The sequence below is a fragment of the Chanos chanos genome, chromosome 12 (genome assembly GCF_902362185.1).
Source record: "Chanos chanos chromosome 12, fChaCha1.1, whole genome shotgun sequence".
In the NCBI taxonomy this organism is placed as follows: domain Eukaryota; kingdom Metazoa; phylum Chordata; class Actinopteri; order Gonorynchiformes; family Chanidae; genus Chanos; species Chanos chanos.
In genome coordinates, this window is record NC_044506.1 from 8,464,621 (window position 1) to 8,484,450 (window position 19,830).

The 19,830-nt window shown below is 42.4% G+C and overlaps 1 protein-coding gene across 1 annotated transcript in view; it reads right to left on the minus strand.

Moving 5' to 3' along the window:
• rims2b (regulating synaptic membrane exocytosis 2b) overlaps positions 1-19,830 on the minus strand; it is a 92,370-nt gene that overhangs the window by 1,895 nt on the left and 70,645 nt on the right. The window contains exons 25-28 of the mRNA XM_030788463.1: positions 19,797-19,822; positions 18,300-18,439; positions 11,781-11,992; positions 582-723 (exon numbers count right to left, since the gene is read on the minus strand). Coding sequence (XP_030644323.1) covers positions 582-723; positions 11,781-11,992; positions 18,300-18,439; positions 19,797-19,822 — 520 coding nt within the window. The remainder of the gene's footprint in view (positions 1-581; positions 724-11,780; positions 11,993-18,299; positions 18,440-19,796; positions 19,823-19,830) is intronic.

The following is a 19,830-nucleotide window of genomic DNA, read 5'->3' on the forward strand; positions in this document are numbered from 1 at the left end:
TGTTCGCTCTTCTTTTCTCCTGTTTTTCGCTAGGGAGTTAGGGAAGGTTTCTGTATTTTCTTTTCTTTTATTTTCGGGAAGTAGTTTATTTAGTTTGGAAAATATAGATGATTTTGTTGGTTGTTTTGGCCGCGCTCACCCCCGAAGCTTTTTACTACCACTTGTTGTAAATAAATCACTTTTTGAATTGTATTCGCTGGCACGGGTTTTCAAAGGGAACAGGGAAAAGGGGGGGTCACTTTTGTTATGCTCAGTAACCCCTAGGCTGGGCATAACAAGTGGGGGCTCGTCCGGGATTAAAAAAAATTATTGAAAAAAAAATACAAATTTTTTGGCGGACATTTTGGGGGGTTTTTTGGGTGGCACAATGGAGTTTGATTTAAACTCGTTTGCGAGAAATCCTACACTCTCGCAGTCATATTCAGGACAGACAAGAAACAATATACACAATAAATGAAAATATAAAACTCTTCATTCATACATCAACTGTTCTATTTACACATTTTGTACAGTCAGTCAGTCAATAATATGTTTACATTGGACTGTGGTAGGAAGATGAGGAAGACTAAGGTATGACTTACTTCCCAGGCTTGGCTTTCTCGCCCTCTTCTGTGGACTCTCGGCTGGGCTGCCGTGTCATCCTGCTCTTCATCTCAATAGCTAGTCCTGTTTCTACACTCCTCTGGATGGCCAAACGAACAGGCTTTTTCTTCTTTCCCTCCTCTGCACAGGCAAAAACAGAGAGAAAAAAAAGTGTCACCAAAAGATACACACACAAAAAAAAACTAGACTGAACGATTAAAAACAGGGAAAAAATACAATGAATGTCAAAACTCTTCTGTATTTCTTTTCAATACACTTTCTGTTTTATCATACGTTCTATGTGATGTGCCATTCTACCAACTCACTGTATTGAGTGAGGTTACCTGTAGTAACAAGCTGTGGCCACTAGGAGGCTAAAAACTCCAAATACTATAGAGTGCATTGTTCAAGGCAACCTGAGCACCAAACTCTCAATACTGATACAAGAGGACAGCTGACTTCCTCCATACGGCTCTAGTCTTAATCTAATTCCCATTAGTGAGACAGTAAAGAGGTCTGTGTATGGTTATGTGGCCATGGCCAATGTAAATACTCCTCTGTTCTGCTCCCAAATAACACAGAGTATGGATGGAGCAGAGACAGCATTCAAATATTAAAACAAAGAGGTCCTCTATAGATTGTCAAGGAGGGAGAGTATCCATAACACCAGACGTTTACTCATTAGTAACCTGAGTAGTATGGAAGTATGGAAAATTTTTGTTCAAGTCTATTCTACTATAAAACCTGTATTGTAAAACCCTTTTTTCAGTAGCTAGATGAGGTACAATTATTACATATGGCTCACTGCAGGGGCCATTATAACTATTACATCTTCCACAAGAATTACAGTTTCCACCAGGTTTCTAGAAAACTCTTAAAATTCTCAAAACATTGCATTCTGTTCCAGAGTGGAGGTTCAACTTGCAATTTTTCTCCTTAAATTATCATTTATGTTTTGTTTTTTTCTGGAGAAGGTACAAGATGTTGAGGGTTCATGTCTATTTCACATGCTCTATATCTGTGGGGGGGGGGGGGGGGGTCTTCAAAAAAACATCTGGAATTCTGGTTACACCCCGGTCTCTGTGCGTAAACGTCCTGATTCTTTATGAAATCATCCGGTAATCATTTCATAACCAAATTGTTTAACAGGCAAAACTCAAAAGTCAAAACTTGTCGGGAACAGTGTGTATTAATCATTCAATTAAAATTCATAGCTTCAAATTAAAACTATTTCGAGAAATGCCAGAGGAGCCGGCGTTAGATTTGTATCTATGACTCCTCGGTGATTCAGTCCTCTCTTATCGCACCTCAAGCACAGTGTAGGTAGGAGTAAACACATCACATCTCTGTCTCACAGACGCAAGTCTATTCTTAACCATCGCTGCTGAACAAACAGACTTCACCCAAACAGTGAAATGATGACAATGTACCTTTTATAACATTTATAATGATCGGACCTTACGCGCTGTAACATGAAACACTGTTTGCGGTTAAGGTCAAATGATGCACCGTTCGCTTTCAAAGCCTACACCCGTTCAGCTGCCGCATGCAGAGTTCAAACTCTAGCAGGAAGACGGCATGCTAGCGTGCATCAATACACACATCAAATCTGTATCAAGTCCTTCAATTACTGCTCTCATTGTCGGATGTCTACTGGAGAAGGTCATTGTTGCCATGTGAGAGCACATTCACAGGCACTGTTCTCTCTCTCTCTCTCATACACACACACAAACACACACACACGGACCAGCTCCATGAGAGCTGAAAAGAAGAACCCGGGTTTGTCCAGATGTCTTACCTCCGTCCCCCTCGTCGAAGGAGTTCATGCATGGGAAGTAAACGGCCAGAGCCTCGAAGGAGGCGGACAGGCTGAGTTTGCTCTGCGAGCGCTGCATGCGCAGGACTGGAGGAGCTGTGCAGCTGTCATGTCCTTGCCTACCCATCCTGCAACACTGAGACCCTTCGCTTCAAAACGCAAAAAAAAAAAAAAAAGACGAAAACTCGCGAAGAATAGAGAAATGGAAGGCTGCCAGTGGCGTGCAAGTCTCTTTCTTTCTCTATCTCACTACGTCCCCCACAAACAGGTGTCTGGTCTTCCAGATGTGGAATTAAAAACAAAATCATTCAAAAAGCGTTGCGGTAATAGCGGTAGATATGCTCGCTCTTAAGCTTCCCGGCGAGGGGGGAAAAAACTCCCTAAAACAACGTGCCCAGATGCCCCGGATTTAGGCTATGTGGATACTGACTTAGTATCTGTGTGAATGAGGTGTGTGTGTGTGTGCGGACTGCTGTAGCTGTCTGAGACTGTCTAGTCTGCGCTGCTGCTCTTCTCTGCTCTCTGTCTCTCTCTCTCTCTCTGTCTCATACAGCGCAGAGAGGCGGGGAGGGAGGGGAAGAGACAGCAGCACGCAGCTGCTCACGCAGGGTATCAGCCAATCAGATTTAGCGGAGCCAAGACACCGCTCGAATGAGAAGGAGCTTTACCCAGAGATACGGCGTTAGAGCGCAATGCCCTTATCGGCGATGCGCCGGTCATTACACACACACACACACACACACACACACACACACACACACACACACACAGTCTGTCTGCATCTTTTACTCTGGCGCCATGCCCTTCTACAGCTATGAAATATGAGCCACTTAGGTGTCACTGATCACATTCAAATGGATCTATTTCTCACTTTTTTTTTTTTATTTGGAGAGTACAGAGAACTCTGAGTGCCTAAATACAATTTGTTATAATATCTACATTCGATCAAGGCAGCATAGCAAAAAAAAAAGACGGGGGGTTATTACAGTCTCCAAATCCCAAACTGGAGCATTTGTTATTAAAAATGCAGCTGTAAATGTCAGCGTGACCTGCTGGTATAAATCTTACAGTACAGTTACCCCTCTCTGTGTGTGATTCAGTGAGGTACAATAAGCCATGGGAGTAACCTTAACTCAAGGTGAACTGAGGAGACAGCTTGAGGACACAGTGAGTAAAGTTACCACACACCTCATTTCTACTGAAGTTCATACACGATCAGCGCAAGTCGGTTTTCATCACTGAATGTAAGCACAACAATGGTGCGGTACATTATGCAGAACTTTCTAGAAGTTTCTTCCGGGTGCATCTGCCGTACAGGCAGCGCTCGGGTCGTAGAATTACAGCTCGAAAAAAAGAAAGAGACTGAGCAGGGTCGGTACCAAGGACAATACCCAGAGAAAGACACCAAATGACCCAAAATGACCGCTCCTCCAACATGATGAAAAACATATGCAGAGATGACAGACAGGTTGACCTGGTCCACTTGTTGGCCTGAAGCACTGTGTGTGTGTGTGACTGTGACCATGGAACAGATGGGATGAGTGTGTGTGTGTGTGTGTGTGTGTTCTCCGCTGATATGTGCCGCCATGTCTGACAGCAGGCTAGCTTTTGGAGCATCGCCGTGGCAACTGCTGTGGAATATTCATAACTGTTTTCCAGTGGACTCCGGCTGATTAGGTGCGAGGTGATACAGGGGCAATTTAGTTTCTTAGCACAGTCAGAATTTTGCTACTGATAAGCTCTACTTGTACGTGACTGCTCTCCAGGGCTGTCCACAAGCTACACATTAGAAGGCATAAAGAATAGAAAAACTATTAAGGAGCAGAAACCAGGCAGTCTACTTAAGACAAGCTTTGAAAAGAGCGAGAATGAGTTTCTGGCTAGCAGACAGGAATATTCACACACATTTTTTTTCTCCATCTACTGAGTCCACTGTCAATGAAACTCAGGTTTATTCTTTCCAGTATTTGTGTGTTAGGTTTATCTGTTTTAAAATGCCTTTTTTGTTTTGTTTGTTTGTTTGTTTTTTCACATTATGTGTTCATATTACATTATTCCCCCAAAAAGGAATCAGATACTGAGTCACATGACTTCCTTCTTATTTTTACCCAGAAGTTGTAGAGGCCTAAAAAAAGACTAACAGTGAAGTACACCCCCAAGGGGCTCAGACTTCACCACACGGAAAAAAAACATTAGATCTGTTTATCATGGTGGATCCTCGGGGGGAAAAGTTCCAGAAGCCTTTTACTGGGCAATGCTGGTCAGAGGGCTTCTTCTGTACTTATTATCATGATGTTAAATCTAAAGAGAAATCTGATCCTGCGTAACTCTAAAGGGACATGTAGTGCCTAACGCAGACACGCTACTGGAACCGCACTCTGACTCACGATTAACAAAGAACAGGGGATTACATTGAAATTGCATCACTGCCAACAACGAAGAACTGCTCGGTTGCACGCAATTGTCGCGAAATTGCGCTGTTCAGATCTTTCTTCATTTGAAAGTTTGAAAAGCTGCTAATCCGCACATAGAGGAATGTGCCCAAACATTACCGTAACGTCCATGGCTCGGAACCAAAAAGCGTAACGACGCGAACTTAGCGATGAGCGATCTGCATTTTCTTATGCAACAGGCGCGACCAGAAGATTTACAACGCACTTTTGTGTGACTTAAAAATAACTTCTGCTTGCTTTTAAATGTCCTAAAGTAAACCACAGTCAGTCATGAAAGCGCTGTATACGTTGGCCACTAATTCTGATAAATGGACAGTCACACTTAAAACGATAGCTAAGTGAACACTGTCTGGCACACAGCTAAACTTATAGCAGACTGCTTCCCCCTCATGTAGAGGAAATATGATTAACCACACATTCCATCCAGGATATACATCCATACCTTCACTAAAGGACAACATGTACCACTGTCTACCACATGAGACTCCAATCTTACTCAGATACGACGTTGAGTACACAGTACGTTAGACTAATGTCTAACCCAGAGAGCTACGGCACACGGGGTTTCATGTCTGAAGGTATAAACAGAAGCCAACAGACAGCCGGATTTGTCCTCTACTCTGTCAGAGTCCTGTTCCTATGACCCGTCCTGAACAAACAGATCCTGTTCTGCTACCTGCTGTCGGTTCGGTTCTCGTGTTCTCCTCGTGTCCTTCGGGGCGGGACGTCGTTTGGCCTGCAGAAAACGGTTCCTCGAAAACATCGCTCCGTTCAAGGCCAGACCAGAGGCCCGAAAGTCATTTCCACTCTGAACATTTATATTCAGTTTTTTCCCCCCAATTTAAAAATGATCTTAACCACAATGACCATTGTGTAACTTGTGTAACTTTTTCTAAAACAAAATGGCCTTGCAAACAATCGAGAATGCGTCTTTTGTAAATTTACATGACTATGTTTAATTTGCTTCTTTTTTTTTTTTTTTTATAGAGTGAATCATTGTGGGGTCAAGATGTTAAATGCTGATAAGCCGTATTAAAACAAAGAGGAGCGAGAAAATTTCAACCACTTAAAATACTTTTTTGTCACAATGAACTTGTATCTAAAGAGAACATTCTAAACAGCAACATGCTATTAATAATTCTACCTCATGAGTAATTCAGTCAACCAGGCCACTTGAGCCTTCTAAAAACAATTTACTTATGACATCAGTCCCCCCCCCCCCCCCCTTTAAGGAAGTTGGACGTCACATGTCCGTATAACATCTGTAATACTTATACTCTTGAACTGGTCAGATGCCCGAGAAGGAAAGGGGGTTAACGTGGTTAGTCTGGTGTGCTGGTCTGTAGGAATCCACGTCTGGGCTCCTACAGCTGCCCTCTATCCAGGAGACCACACACTTCAAATCAATTTAGTGCCCCGCACAAGACGGGCAGTTTGAGTCGTCTTATAAAACAGGTCTGTGCTCAGGGGCCTGTTAAGATTCAGACTAAACAGACTGCTTTCAGTCACTGTTCAGGGGGCTATTGTTTGATGGTTTGCAGGTGGAAGACAGAGAGAGAGAGAGAGAGAGAGAGAGAGAGAGAGAGAGAGAGAGAGAGAGAGCGCTGTGAGATGGCTCTAGAGAAACACAGTTAAAACAGCAGTGAGCTCAGTGAGAATTAGTCACCACACCAGTGACAAACAGCGTTGGCCATCGTTAACAGACAGCCATTACCTGGGTTAGGCAGACTGTTAACACTGATAGCACGAAGATAAGCAGCTCAAACTCGGCTTCAGTGTGAGGGACCCATATAAATGACTGACACACATAATGTGAGTCACTGTTTTCCAAGCAGAAAAAAAAGGTATGAGTGAAAAAAGATTCACTATATTGCAATACGGTTTCCAACTGCGTAAACTTAGACACAAACTGGCTATATCACATCATATCAGATTGAAATAGTTTCATTACTGTTTTGTTGTTGTTGTTATTGGCTTTATTTTTTTCATCACTAAATTTGTATCATCACGTTCCAGATATATACAGCAGCGTGTTACTGCATTTCCAAAACAGCCAAACTTTCACCTGAATCATCACTCTGTCAAACTGAGGCAACAGTAATAGTCTAATGTTATTTTATATATTCCAGCACATTCATGATTCATCTATTCCCTTCTGTCCACGTGCTCTATTATTACACAACATAAGATGTTCAGGGAGCGAAAGAGAGAGAGTGAGGGAAAAAAAAAAAAAGTCTTAAAAATCGAAGCAGTCTGGCATCATATATTGACGTGGTTAAGGAGCGCGATCCAGCCACCTACAGATTTTTGTGCCTGTGTTGAAAAACAATGAGCCCGTTATCGGGGAGTATTTATAGCCCTCTGTGAGAGATCCAGACAGGGAAAAGAACATCATTAGATCTCCTTTAAAATGGTGCTCATTATGTGTAAAAACCATATTCAGCTATGTAAGGGGTGAATTACTCAGTGTATCGCAGACTGTACCCATGATGACACGATTTAAATATAAAAGCAGTTATTTTGAGAGGAAATGGGACTTTAAATATATTACTACTGACGGCGACAGAGGTGAAACTCCCAAAGCAAACCCAGGTGAGACAAAAGCTGGCTCTGATTCCTGAGGATAAAAAAAAAAAAAAAAAAGACTTAAATGAGGAGAAAAGGTGACATTAAAAATGCTTTTCTTTTTTCCCTTTTTTTTTTTTTTTGCTGGAACAGGCAAACAATTCCCAACGGTCGTTACTCATCCAATTTGAAAAAGGATGCAAATCAAGGGTCATTTTGTTCCTCAAACAAAACATGCCAGAAGCGGAGACTGGCACCCATTTGCTGAGTGTGTTTGAAAAAATTCATATGTAGGTCAAAACAATCAAGAGCACCATCTGGGAAAACGGGGCTAAACAAACTAGTAGACGAGTTCACATGTGGGGGCTTTTACAGAGACCATCTCGTAACACAAAGCCTCCAATGAACAGGTGGCCTACTTCTCCAAGCACATGACTCACACAACACAAATATGTCTGACAAAGTCGGCATTTGAAAAAAAAAAAAAAAAAAACACGCAAGAGACTGGTACTGTTCAGTAAGACTACTACTGCCAAATAAGACAGGTACTGTCCAATAAGACTGGTACAGCCCAATAAGACAGGTGCAGCCAAAGGAGACTGGTACAGCCCAATGAGACCAGAGCCTCCCTGTGAGATTGGTGATGTCCAATTAAACTGGCAGTGCCCTGTGAGACTGGCATGGCCTGATGGTAGCACTCTGAGAAACCAGTACTGCTCAGCTGCCCATTGAATCATCCACAAACTACTGCGGTCACTTTGCTCCCTAAAAGATGTAAGTAGCTGAGGTTTCTAAAATAAACAGCAGGGCAGCAACCCTCCTGTACTTCCAACACTCCCAGTCAAATTTTGCATGATTTTGATGCGGATTCAAGTGAACTGTTATGTATGGTACATGAGATGTTTTACGTTTGGATCTAAAACGGAATGAAACACAATATAGAGGCCTTACATTCTAACAGACCTCCTAACACAGAAATTGGTCCTTCCATTTACTTGTAGCTTATTCAAAACAGCAGCGGCAACACAGACTGCAAAGGAAGACTTTTAAATGGAAGCTAAAAGGCAAATTATTCACAAATTACATAACAGCAGAAGTTACATATGAGTCAAGCCTACAATTAACCCAAAAATACACAAACCAACAGTCTTGGCCAACTTTTCCAGAAAAATATGACAATTTGCAGATGGTGTAAATCTGGTCTTTTTAGCCCAATACTTCAGCGAACACCACAGATGTGACTGTCTAATTGGCTAGTTTACCCAATATATACATATATTTGTAACTATTGTTAGGTTGGGGGTTTTTTTTTGCATAACTGTAACTCCAGTAATCTTTAAAAAATAAAAACTGGCCAAAACAGAGGTAACTAATGTTCCTTGAACAACAATCCCAACTCATTAATCAGGAGATTAACCATAATATAAAGCTGTGACCTGTGGTAATCGAGAGAGGCAAAGCCATTCTGAATCTCTCTCTCTTGCTCTCTCTCTCTGACTTCAATGGACATCAGCAGGGAACCTAGGAAGGTAATTTCCCTCGTTGCATGTGCCAATCAATGAAACGCTCCTTTTAACTGAACGGGCGGCTTGGTTCGTCGCGTCTCTGACAATGCCGTAATGATTTCTGCGCTCTCTGGTGCGGAGTGACCCAGCTAATCTTCTGATAACATAGTTTAGTTTATCATACAGGCCGCAGAGGACGGCACGGCCCGACCAGCGGGAGACCCTGCTCTTTGCGTCTGCGGCATGAAGAGAGGACATTGCCTTTTCCTGAAAACCAGCAGACGCCGCTCACCCCTCTCTGTCTGCGGAGGTGGCTCCCACACCGCGCCGGCCTGAACATGGAGCAACGTTTCAGGACTAAAGCAGCAGGCAGAGAGGTTACTGAGACACAGCTGCACTGCACGAAAGCAGAGAGAGAGAGAGAGAGCGAGCTCTTCCCTCTCAGAGAGACAGGACAGAGAGGAAGCGGGATAAGCAAATGAACTAAATTGACTACACTGATTCACTCATCACCTCCATGTCCTGTCTAGGAATAATCGGTGTTTTGAAGATCAGATGATTAGGCAGACGTGCTCTTGTTCATAAAATGAACCACAGCAAAAACTGAAAAAAAATACAGTACTACACTGAAATATGAGTACATACCATTCAATTACGTAAAAAGAAAAAAAAAAACCACAAAAAAACAGGAGATAAAAGATAATTATCTTTGATAACAGTACAAAGAAGAGCGAATTGTACATCTCATGATGATCTGAACATAACCTAGCATGGAAGTGATTATGATGGCAGTTATTAATTGCACATTAAAAGTCTGTTCAAACTCTCTGTGTAGTCTTGAATAATCTCAGTGAATATTTGAATGTGAACTAAACTCCCCACCGGTTTCTGCAACATGTGCTCTCCATCAGTCCATTCAGACGGATGATCCAGATAAATCTACCAATACACATGAACTTCAGAATTCGCTGTAAGAATATGTCATTCCCTTTGGGCGTAATCGATTGGTTTATGTAACCTGACGGTACCGAGATCTGGTCTTCTCTTGTCTAACCAAAGCACTTCATCTTAAGGACAACCCTTAGGTTATTTAGTAGACAACTCATTCATCAGAACGATCATTTCAAAACTTACCCTTTGAAAAGAGAACAAACAATGAAAAAGTATCGAATAACGAGTGGAAAGGAATGTGTTCAAACGAGCTAGTCCGTGAATCGTCTCGTAATCCCCCGCGACGGAGAGAAAAACACAGCAGGCCGCCGCTCGTCTGCCGTAGCCGTTCTATGACTCGGCATAACCGCGCTTCTCACATCAGGAATTCAAAAAGCCCAGCTCTGATTCAACTTCACACAACTCTGTGCGAAAATATTGACATGCATTTGGCATTCACACCAAACGCTCAGTCTTAGCACGCATATATTAACGTGTAAATCGAAGCTGGTTTATCAAAAAAAAAAAAATCAGTACGTCATTTAGAATGCACTTCTCTGCTTGCACATATTGGGTTAACAGACGCTAACCCAATATTGGGTTCTGCGATTCCAGAGACACAACTCTGCTACTCTCCTGATAAATAGCATCGCACAAGCACTTTCACCAGGAGACTGTCCCAGCCATTTTAATGGAAGCACCAAAGCGACTGTGACCTGAGTGAAAACACACCTGTCTTTCATTCCCTGCCACTCAGACCACTTAGAGAGTCTCATTAGTCAAACACGTGTGGAGCGAAACGTGAAAGCTCTTTAGAAAAGACTGAATTGATTTGGCCTCGCAAAAAAGCAAAACAGCAGTATGACATTGGCTTCAGTAAATTCAATCATGAGCTGTCAAATGCACCTAAAATTAGTAGTGCTGTTTTGGGGGTTTTTTTGTTTTGTTTTTTTTGTAATTGTCTGCTTTTTGGAAACATACACACATACACACACACACACAAAGTAACTCATACATTCTTTATCAGTCAATTCAAGCACCTTTGACACCACTTCACCAAGCAGAAGAATTATGGGTAGAGACAGGTGAAGTACTTAACAAAAACCAATTGATGCTCATGAAATTACTAGTAAAAATAAGAGAGCAAACACACATTCGGTTGACTGAAGCCTTTGTGTGTAAATACGAGGTCCAGAGGAAGGAAAAATTAAATATCTAAGGTACCTCCTCACCACACGAGACTTCCACTCACGTGCAACACTCTGTCATGTCTCTCGCTATGGGTTTTTCTGACACTTTAACAGCAGTTTATGGAATAGAACAGGATGGCAGTTTGATTACAGCTTTCTGTCTGTTGAAAGAGCTGTTCTGAACTGAACTGGAGGAGAATGTTTTCTCTAGAGATGACAGAAGAGGACATCTGGGGAGTGAAAAGGTCAAGTGTGTTTACCATTCCATAAAACAGAATAAGGGCATTTGCTGTTGGCCTTTATGGAACCTCAGCTTTAGAGATAAAAAAGACTTTCAAACTGAAACCAAAAAGCCAGCCAAAATGACTGGAACTCATCTCAACGGCAAGCAGTCCGGAGTCTTTGTCAAAAGTTCTTTTGATCAAAAAACTTTACAGAGCTATTGTGAGCTATGTGAATTGGGCCAACATGTGGGAGTTTTTTGACTCAAAGAGAGACAAGCCATTAATCCTTAGTGTGTTCATCATCCACGGTAATTTTCATTTGGGCTTTTCTTTTTCTTTTTTTTTTCTTTTTTTTTTCATCTAGACAGTCTGGACACCCACACAACTTTGGGATGCCTTAGAACTGAAGGGAAAGTCTGATCACAGTACACTACCATATGAATAATGTCCACTGGTAGCCAGACTAAGTAGCATCAGTGTCAGGGTGACAGTAAGAAAAGCCGGCGTGTTCTCACCCTCCGGATCCAGCTGAGAGGTGCTCTGACTCTTCTTCCCCAGCCCGACCATGGCCGCCATTTTGGCACCGAAGCTGGATCGCCTCTTCTTGTCGTCTTCATCGTCATCGTTCCTCCCCAGGGAGCACATGTCCCCCCCGACGCTCGAGCTCTTGGTCATGTTGGTCCCCGCGTTACCCGTTTGCCTGTTTTTGATTTTAGATGTAAAGTCACTGTCAGCAACGGAGATGTGAGTTGATAAATGGAAGGAATAAAGTAAGAGAGAGAGAGAGGGGATGGGTGAGATAAAGGGAAAGATGGAAGGAGAGGGAAGGGAAGATGGAGGAAAGAGGCATAGAAAAAAAGAGGATGACAGCGGAAAAGAGAAAGACAAGGAGAGGCTTCAGCTACAGGGCTGTGGGATTCTGAAAAAAGGGCAAAGGTCAGAGGTCATGCAGATACTCCACAGCATACAGGTTGGAAGGAAACAACACGGGAACAAATCGATGGTAACCAACGGAAACCAGCAGACCAAGCAAAGTTCACGTCATGATGATAAAAACGGATATTTTCCCCCGAAAAGCTAAAAGTGTTTGAACCGGCAAACCTCCTACGGTTCATCATTTTCTAGCTTTTTCTTATTTTAATTTTATAATGTATTTCTGCATTACTTGTCATCATATTCCAGATTTATAACTATATGGAGGTATTACTCATTTATTGCGTGACTCATGTAATCTCTGACTCTGTGCTCTGCACTGACTCCAGCTATGACCTCTTCCTGTCCTCCTCTCCAATGGGAAGGCTGAAAAGGCAAAGAAACAAGACCAGAGACGTGCCAGTAAACTGGTGCACGCTTCATCACTGTGTTACTGCTTCCCCTGTCAGGTCATCACGACAGAAGCCTGAACCCGTTTGTGCTGTTAGCAACAGAGCTTGCTGAGGGACAAAAAACCCTTTCTTTTGTTCACCCTGCAACCCCTTCTCCTTTGGAGTCATCATGGTCATCTACAATTCAATAGGTGCGCCGATATACGTTCATTAGATTCATGTTTTTTTATAAGCTCTCTTCCTATAGGAGAATCTTACAGGTTCACTGTGTGAGTCATTCTGACAGCCAATTTAACTGATATGATGGTAATGAAGCCATCTGCTATGTGCTACCGCCTATACATTCTGCACCACATCCCTGCTTGTACCGTGAGCTCATACAATGACTGGAAAAAAAATCACAAAAACTTTTGAAAATATATTCAAACAGCAGCTATAGTTAACACTCCTGTCTCTACAACCATTTTTTTAATTACTCAACCATCCCACATATGTAAAAAGACAAAGGCGTCATTATTTTTTTTTTTTCAACACTCAGGATTTCTGACCAATCACTTTCAGGTCAGCGCCTCCTCTCTGAGCTCAGCTCAAAGTGAAGCATATAAAGGAAAAGATTTTGCACTTTGTCCGTCAGTCCAGTGTACCGCTGCTCTTCCTTAAACGTGCAACAGAACAGCATGTCAGCAGTTCACTGTATACACCGTCAGTTGTGCGATGACTCACGGGAGTTAGTCAGAAAAGTATGATGAACAAGCATTTCAGCTTTTTTTTTCCCTTTTCTTTTCTTTTTTTTGATCTTTGGACTTCATTTAAAACTAATTAGCATCTTGGCTGTACTGCAATTTTCATATGACTAAACTTGCGCGTGCTGCTTAAAACATCATCTGCTGTTGCTTTCTAGCTGAAAGACTGTGTCACTGAGGTTTCTCTGAATTCAATTCCTTCCATTTCTTCTCCAAGCACCAATCAAGACTCTGTGACACCTAATCCTATCCTATTGCTGGCACTTGACCACAAGTTGTGAAGACCATTACAATTAGACAATATTTAATACTGTACACTTTCTACATGTGTTGGTTGAAAAGTGGGCTTAGTTAGATGGGTGCTTAACATACCAAGTGAATGATTTCATCTTTTTTATAAACCTAAGAGAGTTTAGGATGAACAAACACAAGGTCTTTCCCCTTTGTTTAAACAACCCACAAATGGCTGTTTCATTAAGCTGTTAATCTAAGGCTTTTAAGAACCACATGGAATGCGAGGTTGGAACGCGGAGTGTTCTGGAAGATGGCTTGGTAACCGTGTGTCCGTCTCCGACGACCTTTCACTGACATATTGGATTTGTGCATTGTTCGTTGGGAGTCCAGGGGGCAGCGTGTGTGTCGTGTGTGCTTCGATGGGCGCTGTGTACACACGAATGTTCTCCGGGGGATTTATAGCCCACCCCTCTGTCTCTGTCTCTGTCTCTGCGCCGGTACGGTTTGTTCCTGATTTGTGCATATCCCATTTTGTGTATTTTTATCCAAAGCGCCATGTTCCGTTCGACAAGACGAACCAGCGGTGACATCACGCAGTGGGTGTTTATGTAATGACCTAGTTAGGCGACAACGGTGAGACATGTTTCTCTGCCACATGAGTGAACATTTAAGATTTTCACCAATCACTGACTAACAAAGCCAGAGGTTTGCATCCTGCGTGTGGAAGATGTACATAAAGCCACAGAGGCACAAGCCCACCGTCAATAAAGCTATTCATTTGCATTGGTGCAACACGTCTTAATAATTTCATCATTTTGTGGTATTGATGATATACAATTATACTGATACATATTGGTTATATATACTGATCACATAATTACTATAACTTGAACTCTAATGCAAAAGACAGAGGCAAAAATGGCCTTGATTCTCTTTTTCTCTTGATTCTCTTTTTCTTTCTGAATCAATGAATCAGGCCCGTGACTGCGTCCCTCCATTCTCTTACAGTGTGTTGTGAAACCATTTTTCCGAGAAAAAAAATCCATAGACAGCGAGTTCAAGTCTTTCTGCAGCTGTGACGACAACGTGCAGTTTCTATGGCAACCCTGCCCAAGGTGCGTGCATCTGCTGGGTCTTGGAATCCAACCACACAGAAGAAGTGGCATTCTGCTGTAAAGTGCAATAAGTCTCAAACTCAAGACATTTTAGCCATTAGCCTACGTCTACTCAGTGTCTATCAACCCCACTCCAAGCCTAAGTAAGTGCATTCCCTCGTAATATCATACATTAAAAGATCATTTTAGAGGATACACTGCACTTTTACTTCAAAAACATCAATGGAGGTCTTTGATACAGCATTTTAGCAATGTTCCAAGCAAACCGATGTATTCTTTCATTCCTTAAAACACGTTTCCTGCGGGTGAAGTTTGTAGACGCTCCAAGCTGTTATGAGTGAGGACGAGAAGATTAATGGAGTGAGATATGCAGGCAGGCCCTTTACCATGGGACCCATCACTTGCCACATCAATCGACGTTAAATGCGAAATGGTAGGCGGACCGGACACGGAGCTTTTGTCCCGTCTCTCGCTCTCCTTGCCATTAGCGAGAGAAGGAGCACCGCTAATTGTTTCTTTGATGAGCCACCCTCCATTTTTTTCTCCTTTTTTTATTCTTTTTTTTTTAATCTTTTCTTTTGGACTTCACTATGAGCAAGGGCTAGCAGACCGTTTCTGTGGAAACATGGCGAAGAGGAGAGGGAGAAGAGGAAGTTGTTGAAAAACGCTGAGCAAAACATGGGGCTTCCTGTGGAGGTTGATTCAGAAGCTATGTACTACACGCAGACTTGAAGTCTCGTAAAAAGGAAAACAGCCGTGTGTCACAAATGCAAACCGGAGGCGATGATTAAAGTTCGCCGCGCTGAAAACTAATCATCGAGCATACCTGCTTCGTTTAGGCTTCCTTTGTGCTGTGTGAAAACACAGCATTGTCAATTCTGTCAATATAACATAGTCAACTGAACACGATGCTAATATAAAATAAACATGACAACAACTGAGAAACATCAGTCCAAGACCCATTAACAGCAGTTGCTTTGAACTTAATTGTTCAAAAATTGTCAAAAAATAATAAGTCAGTGTGTCATGTGTTCTTTCATTCAGACAAAAAGAAAAAAAAGGGGAAAAAAAACAACCCTTTTCAAGACGTCTACATCCCATTTTGCCATTTACGATCTAAATCTTGTTAAGTGGGACGGAGTCCGTTCGAATGAATGAATTATAACAATAAGATTTTTAACTTGAACCGTTATGCAACCTAACTAATGTGTGCGCTGACAGCGTTTTAATGGGTCTAATGGTTTTGTTTGGGTCTAACGACTCTCTGGAAGTTAGGGAAAAGTTTCTGAAGGAAACACGGGTTAGGGCCGAGAGAGGAGTGAAAAAATAAAAAGGAGAAGAGAGGTGAATATGTTTGGTTTGCTGCATATGGTTTTCTGCTGCTCTAATTGGCACGGTGATTAACAGCTGGTCGAATGTCACACAGGGGGGACAGAGTGATGACGGTCAGATTGCATAAGAGACGCACACTAGGAGTTACAGTCAGAGAATGGAAGGAGGGAAGAAGGGAGGGAGGGAGGGAGGGAGGGGGAGGGAGGTGTTGACAAAAACAAAAGTACGGTATGCTCACAAATAAATACAGGTAAATTAAACACAAAATAACACAGAGAACACAGAACAGATGCCACACACAGGTACATACAAACACCACACGTTAACAACATATCTTCCACACAGGAGAAGGGTACGTTCACACACACACACACACACACACACACACACACACACACACAAAAATCATCAAAAATGGTTTTAAGTAGTTCTTGCTAAAGCAGAGGAGAGAGAAGGGAAGAAGAGGCAAACTTAAGGCTGTGATTCCCCTAAACTCAAAACTTTAGCTTCTGTGAAGGACACATAAAACTGGCAGAGCACCTTAAACACTGTCTAGTCACATGGTCATCTGTGTATTACAGATTTCTTGGCATATATTTCATTGAGGATGCTTGGAATCCACAGGGTTGAGCGGACCTCATACTGCGCTGTGAGAACGTAACATATGATCACATATGGTCATAACACTATGAATCACACTTTTGCACGTGACCCTGTTACATCACACTACCTCTGGCCCATTCATGTGACCAATTCAACTGCCTGCAGAGAGCTACTACTACAGACCGGGTCGAGATTATATATACAGAGTATTACGTCACTGTTCTGACATGACAAAATGTTATTGGTTAAGTAATGTTTATATCGGGATGACTGATATTAGGCAGTGTTCACTGAACACCACCAAAGCTGACCACCTGATCTATAAAGTTTTTTTTAGTCTTCTTATATGAAATTAATATTGCCTAAATGTGTTAACCTGAAGCTCTCACGATGGGTTCAACGCTTTTCTATTTCTACAACGATCCAAAAAGAAAATATGATATGGGATCTGGATCCAGAGGGACGTGAGTTCTGGTTCCTCAGTTTGGGATGGTTAAGGAAGTTGAAGACGAAGATTAAAGGGACAAATGATGGGAAAAGGAATGAGGACTGACCTGGAGTCAGGTTTAAGATTACATCTGGGGTATTAGTCTAGTCTCAGAGCAGCTGTAAACAAGTTTAATCAATGAGTTTATATATAGCACCATATGTACCACAGCCTTGAACTTAGAGTTTATTTTGGGTAGGGGTGGTGTGTGTGGGGACTAAACTAACTTAGAGGTTATGGGGGAGGGGGGGGGGATTAAACCAACTAGATTTTACCTGACATCATTCTCTGAGACTGATCTCTCCATTGTCTCCTCCCCTCCTCCTCCTCCTCCTCCTCCTTCCTCCTGTGCCACCTCTGTGCTCCCCTGTGCTCCCCCCTCCCCTCCCCCCTCTGATTTTGCCCCTTCCTCTGACGCTTCGGCCAGAGCGCCCTCCTCTCCCTGGCTCAGCTGAAGTGCCTCAGTGCGGCTATAGGCAGGCATGCATGTCCACGCATACGCACGCGCACACACACACACACACAAACACACACACACACACACACAAACAAACAAAGAGAGAGGAACAGCATGGAAGGAAGCATGCAAGAAAAACGGAGAGAAAAAAGTCATTAAACACAGCTATGGCCATGCAGGAAAAAGAGACAGTATACATTCAAAATAAACAGGCACTCAAAAAAACAAACAAACAAAAAAAAAAACGACCCGTAAGTGTGAGGGTAAGACAGTTATGAGAAACTCAGACTGATGGAGGTCCGTAACCTGAAACGGTCTCTATGGCGACCTTTAAATTAGCAAACCCAAATTAGACTCTGCTTCATGACATGACTTGCCAAGGTTTCCGTGTTGAATCATGCCCTTTTAAAACCAATTAACATAACACACATATATACACACACACACACACACACACACACACACACACACATATATATCTATATCTAACACCACACTCCCATCATCACAATGACCAAATCCTCTGTGGGCACAGTGACGTTCAGCCATTTGGCTCCATTTAAAAAAGGAAGAGGCGGAGCCAAACCCGAACTCACCAAAAACATAACGAGAGGAAACTACCAAGACCTTTAGGAACGGTCATCCAGAGGATTTGCTCATGACGAACGATGGCTCCAGACAAATTCAGGGTTGTGGGGTGTGGACTTTTGGTGGTGGGGGTGGGGTGGGGGGGTATACCTGATCCTGCGGTTTCCTCGCGCCCTCTCTGACTGGACAGACATGTAGCTCGTGCTGCTAAGCCGAGACGCGCTCGACATAGCGGACACGTCGCTTACATCGCTGTCCGACGACTTCATGGAGAGGCTGTCTAATCCCCGCTGCGGACGTGACAAAAAAAAAAACAAAAACAAAATCATCATTAATAACATTTTAAAGTAACAGACTCAAAAACAAAAATAGAAACGGCCGTATCAAGTTAATGTGACCAAAGGTTCTCGTTCATTTGGTGAAAACCACTGGAATTTGTCAACATAAATAGAACAGAGAGCAGGTCCTCCCTAAGACGACGGCTTATTTTAGCATTTAGACTCCTGACAAAAGTTCAGTGACCCACAGGAAGCACATTCCTCCATGAACGGATCTGCTGCTCTTTCGGTTAATGAACATCACACCTATCTTCTCCAGTTATAATCTCTCATGTTCTTAAAACCAAAACAAAACCAAACAAAAACCGAAGGGAACAAGAGAGAGAGAGAACAAAATGGAGGATCGTGGGTTAGGCTGTGTGGCATTGGCCTTGATTCACAGTCAGCTTTGTCTCCTAACTTTCTACAAACAAGTGAGAAATCTCCACACGCTCCACACTGCAGAGAGAGAGAGTGACAGCAATAAGATCAATTACAGCAACACGGATTACATAACGAAATGCTTCAAAGTGCTAGGTGTGTCTCCAGCAGTGGGTAACTAGCACATCTGTCTTTTTAGTACATATCATCTGACAGGAAAGGGGCAACAGAAAACAACGCTGACAGCCATCTGTCATTTTTATGTAATCATGAGGAATAGCTGAGCTTTCTCAACGGTACACGGCAGTTTTTTTTTTTTAGAGAAGAGATAGCGTGATTAAACGTAATATTTACTCAAGCACTCCTCTGACCCAAAGGAAACATTTCTACATCTCTTTGCTAGTTTCTTCTACTTATTCTTCACAGTCAAAACTACGTGTGGCAAGCGCCTGTCCTGGGCAGACGATGAACAGAAGTCTTTTTTGCGGATAGGTTTGTAAATACATCACAAATAGAGAGAACAGTGGAGAGAAATGTCTGTGTTGTTAGCACAGAAACCTAGTGTGCTATCTTAGTGTTTCAGCTATCTTCAGTGAGATTACAGATTTATGTAAGCATTGTGAGCCATACTTTTCAAAGCCTTCTTTCAGAAAAGGTCTCAGCTAAGCATTACTAAAATGTTCAGTGGATTTCTTAGTATGGCTGTTTTGTTGAAGAAGGCCAATCAAAAGTGCAGTTGATTGGTCGGCGGTGAAATGATTGTGCTTAGAAAAAGAAAATACTTCCATATTGATGGATTTAAACAATGGCTAAGACGATATATAAAGAAACATTATAGCAGGTAGTTAAAGTGGTAAAACAGGCTGAAAAGACAGTTTATGAAGCATTACAAGAACATGGTTTTGCTCATCTCAGCTTTAAAAAATATATTTCCAGTAAGAGCTCTTACTTTGGACTGAGGGTCCTTCATAGCACCTGTGTGA